The sequence below is a fragment of the Haemaphysalis longicornis genome, unplaced genomic scaffold (genome assembly GCF_048455015.1).
Source record: "Haemaphysalis longicornis isolate Haplotype H1 unplaced genomic scaffold, Haemaphysalis longicornis Haplotype H1 scaffold_3, whole genome shotgun sequence".
NCBI lineage: Eukaryota > Metazoa > Arthropoda > Arachnida > Ixodida > Ixodidae > Haemaphysalis > Haemaphysalis longicornis.
Genome location: NW_027526335.1, coordinates 47,428,938 through 47,441,273, shown reverse-complemented (window position 1 = coordinate 47,441,273; position 12,336 = coordinate 47,428,938). Strand labels below are relative to the sequence as shown.

Sequence of the window (12,336 nt, the reverse complement as noted above, 5' to 3'; positions counted from 1 at the left end):
CACTTCTTTGCTATTACTTAGCCCTTTGTTTCAGCATTCAGCTGGTCTCCTCTAAACTTAATATGCACCAACCAGCCTAGCAACAGCAACAAACTCTCTTGCAAATCTAACGTGCAGTTGATACACTGGACACTAGGTTTTCAGTGCTGCCCGTAACACGTCCCTGTAGCTAGAAATTAAGTTTATCCGTATTTCGCACGGTTTTTTTGTTAAGAAAACACCTTTCATGGCTGGGATGAAACTGAGTTATCAAAGGCTGGCTCTTACAGATTAAACACAGTTTTACTTTATCTTCATGTCCCGTTAAAGGAGCTGGGGAGGGGAGTTGCTGAAATAAGCGTATGAGGAATGTATGGATGGTCATCTCGTAACGACAGAGAAAGATTACCTATTGGACCCCACGTTGATCAAAAGACACGGTTAATTGTAGCTCACCTAGGGAGCCTGTTTAGAACGCTTGACTCGGGGTGCATCGATGAACGACCGCCTCCCCCGTTAAACGACCGAGAACTCCGTGTTGACTTGAAGCAAATCGAAATACGAGTGCACGAGATACATTTAAGCAGCTGTGCATTCACCTATGACGCCTTCCCGTTAAGCTGCATTGTTACGACATGAAAAAAAAGCGCGAGGATTGAAATGTACAGGTCAGCTCAGAAGTAAACGGAGCACGGGAGCGCTGGCCGAATTGCATCGCGGCTCATCCTAGAAACGCCGACGGGAAGCAACTAGCGGCGTTCTGGGGATGCGTGCGCACTGCCCCCGCCACCCTATCTGATAATGCTTAATCGACGCTCTGCTGGCGTGCCTGACTGCGCGTGCTAGTTTTCAAGGGGCAGAGCTTGGCTGTAGAATGAGCTGGTTACATCGCCACTCGCTGCAATCAGCGGTGACCAAATCCGCCGTGCTTTGGAGATCGAAGAAGCTATGCGCTTGAAAATGTTCCTTGTTAGGTGCAATACAGAGCAGCCATCGGTGCGTGCTCACTGGCGACATTGTATTATCTGCTTATTAGTATTCCCAGGGCCTGCCTTTGCAATGCATTACATATAATAAACCGACAACAAAATGTAGCTTCGGAATATATCCAGCACAAATTAAGGATTAATCTCTAGGATTTGCATGCTAGCTGCTTCAGATATCTTTCTTTTATTCGGGGTTGCTTCGTTTGCTCCTAAGTAATGACTCTTAGTAATTAACTCAGGAGTGCTATGACGAAAGGTCAATAAAAACCACGTGCGCCTACTAAAACTTCGCATGATAGGCAAGCGATACTATGCGGCCAGCCACGAGGACATCAATGGCTGCGCTCAATAGCGAGGAACAATGCACGCTTTATACGAAATAGCTTCTGTGAACTGAAAAGCAGCGGATTCGGTCGCCGCTGATTGCGGCGAGCGGAAATGTAACCAGTGCCGTTCTACAGTCAAACGCTACCTCTTGAAAACTGGACGCGCATTCAGACACACCAGCAGACTGACGATTAAGCATTATCAGAATGTTTTCAGGGGCAGTGCGCACGCATCCTGCGCATCCCCAGAACACCGCTCGTTGCTTCCCGTGAGCGCTTCTAGGCGGCGCCGTGATGCGATTCCGCCACCGCTCCCGTGCTCCGTTTAGTTCTGCGCGGACCAGTACGTATGAAGTAACAAAGCATAATAGTGTAAACCAGTCAAGCACAGAAACAGCCCATCTTCAGACCAGCTAATAAAACACTAAGCTTTTTGGGCGCAATTTCAGTTACCCCAAAGAGAAAGCTTTTATCTGAGCAGAACGACTCTCGGTCAAGTGAGAGGAGTGCGTGTAGAAGGTAAGGGGTGTCTGGAATATGGAACATCATCAGGTCCGTTGGAATCATGGATGTGAGCCTAATGCGCCCATTGGGAGGACGGGATAAATGTGAACTCGGTGTGACGAGAAGGGAGAGCATTAGCCGCTCTATAATGCTCGTACTAGGCCACTTTGAATTGAGTAGTGGGCAATAAGAGACACGTGTGGGAGTCCCAAGTATGGGGTTGATGTATGATGAGGAGCCTCATTTGGAAGAGGGGTGAAGCATCTGTAGGGGGTGTTACGATTTAGCACGGCGCTGCCCTGGCACGCGTGCTTCAAGTTTGGTGCAGTGGGAAGGAGCTTTGTGTACTGCAGGGAAGCCGCCCTCCTACAACATTATTCGACAAGCCGGAGTGCACCCGCCGCGCGGGCCCACGCTGGCGGTGAATCACACCCGCGGCACTTGGAAAACAATCTATTCTACCACGGATCTGTCTACCTCATCTGTTCTACCACAATCTGTTCTACCATTGCGAGCGGACACCGCCAGCAAAGATCCCTCGTTTCCCCCTTTCTCAGACTCAACGTGCGCGGGCTTTCACGAGACCGGGAAATAGTGTTCTTGTCCGTCTGTACCTTCTTCGAGGCGTGTAGAATTCGCCAACGTAAGAAGGACCAGTTTCAGGCAGTGGCAGATTTGGTACTGAAGATCGGAATGATAATTTGCAAGCTACATCTCATTCTAGTCCCTCCCAAAAATGGGAGACGGCGGCTTTGATCAAACTGAAAAAGAACGGTCAGCTCTGCCCACGAAGTCATTACAAAGTTAAGCCTTGACGCAAGCAGCTCAAATATTCAAGTGATGGGGGCGCCCGTAAGGCAAAGCTTTTCGTTAGTATACCGGTCATCAGTGAAACCGTACAACCCTTGTTATGACCCCGCCAGAACTTCGCATGGAACGCACCTGTCCGCTTCGATCCCGCTTTCCGCTGTCGGGGTAGAACGGTGACAGCCCGTGTTCTAGGGTCACCCCAGGAGCTCCCCCGTCGTGCTTGCCGGGCGAGAGCCGGGTGCGTAGACGCGGTTCGTGCTTGCGACTGGCGCGGATGGCTGAGGTCGTGCGCCGAGGGGAATCCGGGGAGCGCCGAGACGAGCAGCGACCAGACCTCCTGTTACCCCGAGATCTGCGGCCGCTCTCCACCCTGCGATGGTTTCTTCCCCTGGGGGCTGAGAAATTTCTAAATAAAAAGCCTCAAATAATGCTATTCCCACTTCTTCAAGTAGCGGGGACAAAAGAATTACGGAGGGTCATTTGTACAGAATAACACGCAAACAACAGGCCGATTCCTGGTTCTGGTCAATTCTTTCGAGAGAAGAATTAACTCTTAACTTTCGCCTCAACACATTTACAAGTGCTTGACAAATATAGAAGCTCTACTTCCAGTTTGTGAATGTGTAGATGTGGACCGACAGCAACCGCGTAGAAGTCGTTCAAGCGGCCTTTTTTGCCCCGTGCGCTCACCTTTTGTAGACGTAACCCCCAGCGATCATCACGATGAGGACTAAAAGCAGCAGGCTCGGTGCCACGGCGAAGGCGATGTTTGTTTGCGATGCCGACGCTGTCAAAGGACAGTAACGACTAGTTAATCAAAACAGCAGCTTCACAAATGTCTGTGCGCAGCTTGTAACGAGATGACAGTGGTGCCCTAATTTTGAAGGCACTGAAGGCACCAAAACCCCGATTCTCGAAGGCGACGTGGCGGCTTAGAAAAACGCGCCATTTCTTAGACCATGACGCCCGAATAATGATGCAGCAACTGAACAAGCGTTTTTGCCACTAAGAGAACTTTGAATGTATGCGCCTAAAGTGGGCGATGGACGACAATGAAAGCAACGAAATGACGCCAGTTTCTGCACTATCGCGTCGAATAAAGTGATGCCGTAGAATGTGCCTTGCGTTGTCCTACAGTAATGCCGTGCAGCTATTTACAGCGATTACTGCAATACTGCTACCTACAGTGATGCCCTTCCTGCTACTTACGTTCCCGACTTCCAAAGGATTTAAAATAGAAAGGAGCAAACAGGCACAACGCTTTACAAATGTATTGGCGGTGACGCATCAGTTCGTTCACTTCCCGCCAACCCCCCCCCCCCTTCCCCCCAATTAAGCATTAAATATTTCTGTTTCTACTGTAAGTAGCAGCGCACTCATCAAGCTTGCCCGAGTTAGTACATTACAACAGGCTGCCTGTTGGCTGGAAAATAATCAGTGCTCACCACTTACGTCATTTGTGCGATAAACTAAAGCTCTTCTCTGCGACATCGGCTTTTATAGTATATGTACATGCAGCGAACACCGATCGTACTAAAGACAAAATGGGCGCCCAGTAAATCTTTTCTTGGAACAAGAGAAACCCATTAAAAGCCACAAGCAAGAGAACGAGGTGCAGCGGCCGAATGACGTCCCCCAGGGCCTTATATTAAATAGTTAATCATCGTTACCATAATTATCATTAGCCTGGTTGTGTCCAGGCTAGGACGAAGGCCTCTCCTACATATCGCCAGCCACGTCTATCGAGAGCTAGCCGAGTCCACCCTTTCCCCATAAACTTTCGTAACTCATCTCACCATTGAGTCCTTGGCCGACCCCCACACTGCACTTACAGTCTATTGGCAGCCACTCCGTCAAACGGACGGTCCACCTGCTGTCCCTCATTCGTATGACAACGCCCGCCCTTACCCATTTTCTTCGCTTAATTTGAGATGGAATGTCTTCCACCTGAGTCTGTTCCCTAATCAAAGCAGCTGTTTTCTTGTGCCTCAGCTTGACCCCTAGCATTCTTTTTTGCATAGCCCGTTGAGCGATCTAAGTTTCTCTTCAAGTCGTTTAGTCAGACCCCAAGTTTCTTCCCCGTACGTCATTACTGGAAGAACGCATTGGTTAAATACAAGCTTTCTGGGTGGCAGAGGAAGCTCACCAGTCAGGATACCAGAATTTTTAAGAAAAGCAGCGCACTCCATCCTTATTCAGCGGATAATTTCTTGCAGGTAAATAGTTACCTGGATATTAAAGGGAATGCAACGCGGCGGCTGTCACGCAAGTGTCTCTGCGTGACACCTGCCGCAAGCATGGACGCTAGGTAAAGTCACGGCGGCAACGCCGAGTTCCAAGAAATAAAACCTCTGAAACTATGATGGGAAATGCGCCTTACGGGCTCCTCTGAGCACCATGTTCTCGAACCAGTCTGATAAATTCTCCTTGTCTGAGTACAAAACCAGCTACAAAATTCTTTTTTCAGCGCAAAAGCTTAACTTAGGCTACCAAACGCGCAGTAGTGGATGGCTACGAACCGATTTAAATCAGTTCGGGTACTTTAACGTCTGCTAAAATAACGTGCGAACACGGGCTTTCTTTTGCTATTTCACCTTACATAAATTAGAGTCGGTCATGCCTCACTTTACAGCGACACCATACGCGTGCTGAGGAACTATCAACTGCGACGATAGGAGTTCAAGTTTCGCCATATTTTCCAACTTTTTTTCTGGTTTGGCAAGCGCTGCGTTTCTGTTTGCTTCTACGCGTTTTATTTTCCCATTATGACTGTAAGATCACGCAATATTAATCCCTTAAGTTGAACGAAGGTGCTGAGACATCCCCTGCCTGATTTTCTGCGTGCTCTTAAGTTCACCCTTGGTTTCGCGCAACTTTAAGCATGCCCGGGCGACATGCAGTGAGATTAATGCACACGTACGGTTGAGGCATTCGAGCGTTTTCGTGAGCACAAACGGCAGCGGGCAGTAGCAGAGGAAGTCGACGCACTTCAGGTTCGGCGTGCGGAAGCTGCACTGCTGGTGGCTCACGCACGACTCGTACATGGACCTCGCTGCGAGAAGCGTCGTCCCGCGTGAAATCTTGACATAAATTGACATCAATTTCCACCAATGTACCCGACACAAATAGCAGCGTATTTATGTTGAAGTCTCCATGATACGGTAAATATTATGATATATCGTTATGATAATCACTTCTGCAGCCAACTGCGCGTGTATTTTCAACACCTTATCCCAGCAGACAGCCGACAGGCTCTATGTAGGGCCTCCTCGATTATCAGTCCCGGACAGTCCGCAACTGCCCGGGTCGCGCTCCGGTGCTCGATTTTCCCATGTATTCCTATGGGACTTCTGGTGCGAGAGCAGTCCTCGGACTGCCTGCGTACTGTTTAGAACCCGTAAATCGAGGAGGCCTATGATGTTAATGGTGGTTTCGTTCGACGTTGGTCAGCACAGCTTCCGACGTCCTCTCTTACGAAAAAAGGGAAACGATAGTGGGAAAAGCCAGATCATCCATCGACGCAAAAAAGGCGAAGTAGCCAAGAAGCTGCAGTTAAAATATGAGGTTATTAACTTTTATAAACGTGCCATCTTCGGTAAAGCCGTAATCACAAATCCTGTGTAATTCCCCGGGGAGGCCTTATTCGTAACCCTCGGGACTGTAACCGAAGGCTTGACCTTTGTAAGTTTGCCAACTGACGAATATACGCAGGCTTGGCAAAATTGATTTTAAGGAGCAGTAGCCTAGCAGAAGTAACGGCAAACTCAACAAAGATGATTTTTTATAGGGTGTAATAATACAATTCGCAGACGATTACTCTATCCGGAGATTGAAAAATTTAGATCAAGCACAAGACAAGCCTACGACTTTGCTACGATTTAGTTGAGGCATCGTGATATTTTAACATTATAAATATTTGAATCATGGCAACGTGTTGCTGAGGAAACAGTCCTACAATAGTCATTTTCACCGTCAAATTCCTGATCTAGCTTGGCTCGTCGACGTAGGCGTTGGGCGTCTGTTTCTCTGCGCAACACTCCGTCCGAGGTACTGTGAACGGAGTGTCCGCGCCTCCTTATACCGCGTGGCTCCTGTGGGATTATTTATTTTCTGCCGCGACAACGTTTAGCCCCCGTATCTCCTCTTTTGTGATCCTCTTTCAAGGAGCCGCGACAATTGATTGTACGGTGCTCACGCGCTGGCGTACCAACTCGGGGAGGTGCACCAACCGGGGATTTCACAGCTTAAAATTCCCCATTACCATAGCAACGGCGCTATTCCCGTCTCTCTTTAGCGCGCTCTTTTTATTATAGCGACGGCACTGATCATGCGGTCACCCCGCCAAAGAGCCACGACAATCATGATCAGCCAGGTAAAGAAAATTCCCACTAAGCTCCTTAAACTTGGACTGCATAATTCACTCTCCGATCTCATCGACTCAAGGCACCATGGCCAACTCGGCCGCCTTACGTTCAACACCCCAAACTGCACGATTCTCCAGAATTTAGGCCGTTCTATATCTGATCCCCATGAAGCATTATAGCCAATACCACCTCAGATGCAGACTACCATCAAAGTCGCCCTAATCTCACGACATATGCATCCAGAGTTCAACAAAGGACGTCGCAACGCTCGCCTTCACTACCTGCGCAATAAATACGCATTGCCCAATGACCCCCGCTACACCTACATCGCTTACTCACGTTCCCATACAAGACTAGCAGTCACCGATACCTATGGCACCGTCTTCACCACAGCCACATACCACCACCTATCTCCAGCTGCAGCGGAAATTAGAGCAAAAGCCCTCGCAACCCATAGGGCTACTTCCGACTACCTCACGATTATCATCGACTCACAGCAAGCCTGTCGAAGATCCTTCTCGGCAGAATTCACCTTCCTGCTCTCAAGCTTCTACAAGCCCTATCATCCGCTCCTATCATCCCCACCGTCTGGACCTGAGGCCTCGACTCCCTCCCCGGGAACGAAGCAGCCCACGCTGCGGCCCGCGTACTCCACTACCGGACACTCCCGACGAGGCCGGACGACTTTGCCATCACAACACCCATTACCAGCCACCTACTCCAATATCTTATCACACTGCCGACACAACTGCCGAGAATACCCTCGCCCGCCCCCTAAAATCCCCAACGAAGAATCCCACATATGGCGACGTCTCCAAACAAACACATTCTATAACGGCACCATCCTGTCCCACATCTCCCCAGACGATTCCCCTATAACTGCACTGACTTCCGCTACTCCCCACCTCGTATTCTTCTGCCCGCACCACCCTTCCTCACTCTCCTCACGTTCTCCCGAGCAGTGGGAATGCACGTTGACCAGCTCTGACATGTACGGCCAGCAAAACGTGATTCAACCGCTCACCCGAGCAGCGAAAGCACGCGGCTGCCTAGACTAAGGCGACCACCCACCTGCTCTAAATTTAGAAGAAAATAAACGCTTATCCGTCCTTGTCCTCTGCAGATAGGCAAGAAAGGAAAGACAGACGGCTACCTGGAACACACTTTTTAACGCCGTCATCCTCGATGAGCACGGGTGTTTCCATGGCGCAGCCGCAGAAGTACTTCTGGTGATCGGCCCTTCAAAACAAAAAGTGTGTAAAAACGACCATGTAGAAAAACGACTATTACTGGGGTTCGAATATTATTGAGCATCAGGGTAAAGCAAAGTGCTTGAAATACATTCGACCACACGTAGCCCAGTAGACCCCACTGCGCATGCGTAGGGCCTACGCATGCGCAGTAGGGCCTATTCATGCACAGTGACATAGCTGTTCACAGAGTGCAATAACCTTCGTTATCGCACTTTGTGAACAGTCGTGTCAGTAGCACTCGTCTTACGGCAAGACATATTGAAAAAACACGTAGCTAAAAGATTTCGTCAAGATAGAGCAGTTTTGGAGAGGAAGTGTCTCCTTTTCTCACTCCTTCCTGATTGGAATCTTTTTACTCTTCTTGTGCAGGATTACCGCGCGCGTGCAATCCTTGTGTATGTCCTATAATAGCCTATAATATGTCTCCTCTATTTGCCGGTCTTTCAAGTACTGAGGCGGTGTCTTTAAGACCAAACGCTTCTTCGCAGTCTATAAATTCTATCTGAATAGATTCAATATACTCCGCGGAATTTATATTAAAACAATAATGACTTGAATAAGATCAAATGTTGGGTAGCCTTCCCTATAAATCAAGCCTGTTCTATCAGTCGTTAGAAACCTAGGCTGTCGGTTATGCGGTTAATACATTTGTCAACAACTTTTATACGACATACAGAACGCTGCCGAGTCTGCAGTTCTTAATTTCTTTCGGCATAACCGGTCTTGTGGATCACAATTACGGTGGCATTTTACTAGGCTTTCCTTAGACTTCTCAGGTACTATGCCAATAATTTGGAAATATTTTCTACCACAGAATCTTCTCCCCCTTTCAGTGATGAACGGTTACTTCGTCGACTCCCGCAGCTTATCCTCTCCTCATCCCATTGGATGTTTTTTCCACCTCATTTTAATTACTAACGGTTCCTCGCGAACCAAGTGGGTAAATTCAATATCGTTTCCTAGCCTTGCAAACACGAATGTAGGGATGGCACGTTTCCTCTACTTTACCTATGTTACCATTGCAGTTCCTAAAGGTTGCTCTCTTGTATCTGAATACATAAATTCTTTCTTTGCTAATAGGGAGTGTCTTCTTAACGTTCATAAGTGTCTTTTTTTTCCTAACCTTGTTCCTTAATCATTTCTATGCTTAGATATGGATATACCTAACCTTGCATCTGACAATCGATTTCGCTTTTTTCACCTAGTCTATTTACTCCTACGTATGGCGAATAAACCATCCTAAAAAAACTGTGGTTGATTCCTCTGCCATAGCATTCAGTAAAACACGAAAGTGAAATGTGCAGCGAAATCTGCAGTTGAGCATGATTTGCGGGTCGGTGGCTGACTTGTGGGTGTGCTTGGCGAGCGATGTCCTGCTGGCGGGTCGCTTCGGCAAAGCTGCTCTGGCGTCATTTCCATGACGGATATGACGTCAGTGAAATCTTGGGGTAATGCGGCATAAAACACTTTCGTGTTAAGACATAAAACCTGAAAATGAACAACCCTAAGTATAACGTACTCTTTGGTACTAAAGGTTGCTTTCCCGCAAGAAGACCCTGTGTGCAGGGGTGCACCCTTTACAGGCCGCTTGCTTCGCTGTACTGGCGCCACTTTCGTGACGGATATGACGTCAGTGAAATCTCGGTGTATCCAGGAATAAACACGCTTTCGTGTTAAAAGAAACTTCTCCCGGTTACATAAGGAAGGATAAAGTAGTGGCTCTTCTCACCTAAGGCAAACGAGTCCCAATGCCCTGTTGCAGCGAGAACTAGCGTCACAGGCTGCGCCAAAGCCGGATCCTCCGGTGTCGAGGTTTCGACGGGGGACATCGCCGTTAGTAGAGCCCGCACCGTTCGGTATAGACGTGTGTCCACCGCTGGTTAAAGGCGCCGGCGGGTATTGGCCCGTGGACACGGGCGCGAGCGAGCTCATCGACGACCCCGACAGGTGCTCGCTGCCTTGTACTGCAGAACGTGCAGGTGACGTGGATGGTGAGAGCACGAAACAACTGGCTTGCTCAAAAGAGAAGGCTGATTCCCTTGCTATCACTAGGGCCAATCACTAGGCTGTGAGCCCAAAGGAAGTTGCAGAACAAGTGAAGATTTTAAAAATCCACCCGGAATCTTTGTTGTTTTATATTGTGATGGTAGGCTGCGGCAGTGTGTTGATACTTGATATACAGCCCTCCTGTCGTTATGAATTTTTGCGAACGCCGTTCCAAATCTGGAAAACCGGAACGATCAGCCAGATATTTCAGAACTTGGGCCACGCCCTATTAACCCTATAATCTACGGTGTTTGACCAGAAGAATAGCGCGAAAAAAAATGCGAAGCTGTCTGATTCACTTCTCCGCAAAAGGCGTAGTGTATGAGATCATGTTAACCTGTAGAGCGACCCACATCATGCTGACGGCAAGGTTCTTGCAATTAAATTTCGCCGCGTTAATGCAATTCCTGGAAGTGATTCAAGTACAGCGAACAGCTGTGTCCTCTGTACAGGATAGCGTGGCTGCAGTCTTTCGGGGACCTTGCTGCCACAGTGTTCAGCTGAGCTGCCACCAGAGGTTGCTATGCGACGGAGCTGCTCCCTGGGCGGCGTGCACGGGAGCTCCTCACTTCATAAGGAACACGATGACCTAGCACTATTACGGTAATGTGTAGCACATCAAAGCAGTGAAGTTCATGAGTAGAATGTCATGAAGTACTTTCATTCATGCCTACTAGCCCGCCGGTATACAGGGCTAGTAGGCTTTGTTACAGGGCTAACAGTAGGCTTTGTTACAGTAGGCCGGTATACAGGGCTAGTAAGATAGTATCCTTTGTTTATACCTCAAGAGCTGTTCGCTGCAAAACCCTCCCAGTGAAAGTCGCTTCAGGTAACAATTCAGGAGGCATCCTGTTGATGCATCAGCAAAGACCCGTGGCTGGAGGGCTTCACTTTTGTCTTCTCGCCGGCCAACGATAAACTGTATTGCCATAAAATTACACTCAGCAAAAAGATAAAAGTAGAAAAGAAAGTGCGAAATGGCAGCAGCACACTGCACACAGCTGCATGGGTAGTTTTAAAGGTCAACGTGCAAGAAATTTAATGCTACCCAGGCCATAAAATAAATAATAAGAACATGAGAAAAGTGAATTGAACTAATTAGATAACTTTGCCCAAACTACAAATACTGCTGGCGCAAGAAACACGCCCACAAACCAACCACAGTTTCAAGGTCTTATTACAGTCTTTAAATTCCTAATTATTCTTTTTGGAGTACCCCACAACACCGACCATGTAACACCCTGAATCAGCACAAAAATGCATAATTGGCTAAGTTAAAGCAATCTTTACAAGTGTACACATGGAGGTAGTTAGTCGAAGAAAGCCAGAGCCAGTACAATGACTAAAGCTGCCATCGCGTTTAAAACTACTCCTCTGTTCCTCAAAAAAAAAAACGGTACTGTTCATTGCGCTTAGCCTGACTGTAACGGTGAAGGAAGAGCAGAAGTTCAAAGTAAGTGAAATATCTCCATTAAGTATTTTTCTTTTGCTCTTGTTATTCGGTACTTTTCTATTGTACGAAATGCTGTTAATATATTCTGTAGCAGTAAATATTGTGCTTACATAGATCTCTTCTTTCGTCGTCTTCATCCGATTGGCTTGTAGGCCGCTGTGGTTGTTCCTTGATATCGTGCCAATCTTGCTTTTTCATCCCATATGGCCTGCAAGACGTAGCGCTTTTAGCTAATATAGTCTGGCAAAGTTCGAACGGCGAAAATATGAAGCACTCGTGAACTTCACGAAAAGGTGTAAGCACTGGACTCCATGGACTATAGCAGAACTAGCCCTACAATCATCCCGCCGAAACAAAGCAAATAGTTCTAAGCAGCTTAACTAGTAAATAGGACCTACTTGATGACCCAGATGTGATTTAATAAAGGCCGTGATAACGACATGCGTCCACCTGAGCGGAGAATTGCAACATGTATTGCCGCGCTGGTACGTGTAGCCCCTTTACCGGGAATCTACCTTTTTCAAGAAATTGCAATGCGCATGCGCACCTCTCGTGCTATAGCTTGCCCCCAACTATCGGTCACTTGGAATAAAACACCGCACGGTGGTGACACCC

The 12,336-nt window shown here is 47.9% G+C and overlaps 1 protein-coding gene across 1 annotated transcript in view; it reads right to left on the bottom strand.

Moving 5' to 3' along the window:
• Window positions 1-8,231, bottom strand: part of LOC144175212 (uncharacterized) — a 31,393-nt gene extending 23,162 nt beyond the window's left edge. The window contains exons 1-4 of the mRNA XM_077704314.1: window positions 8,123-8,231; window positions 5,526-5,657; window positions 3,296-3,392; window positions 2,738-2,975 (exon numbers count right to left, since the gene is read on the bottom strand). Coding sequence (XP_077560440.1) covers window positions 2,738-2,975; window positions 3,296-3,392; window positions 5,526-5,657; window positions 8,123-8,174 — 519 coding nt within the window. The 5' untranslated portion in view covers window positions 8,175-8,231. The remainder of the gene's footprint in view (window positions 1-2,737; window positions 2,976-3,295; window positions 3,393-5,525; window positions 5,658-8,122) is intronic.
• Window positions 8,232-12,336: the final 4,105 nt, after the last annotated feature.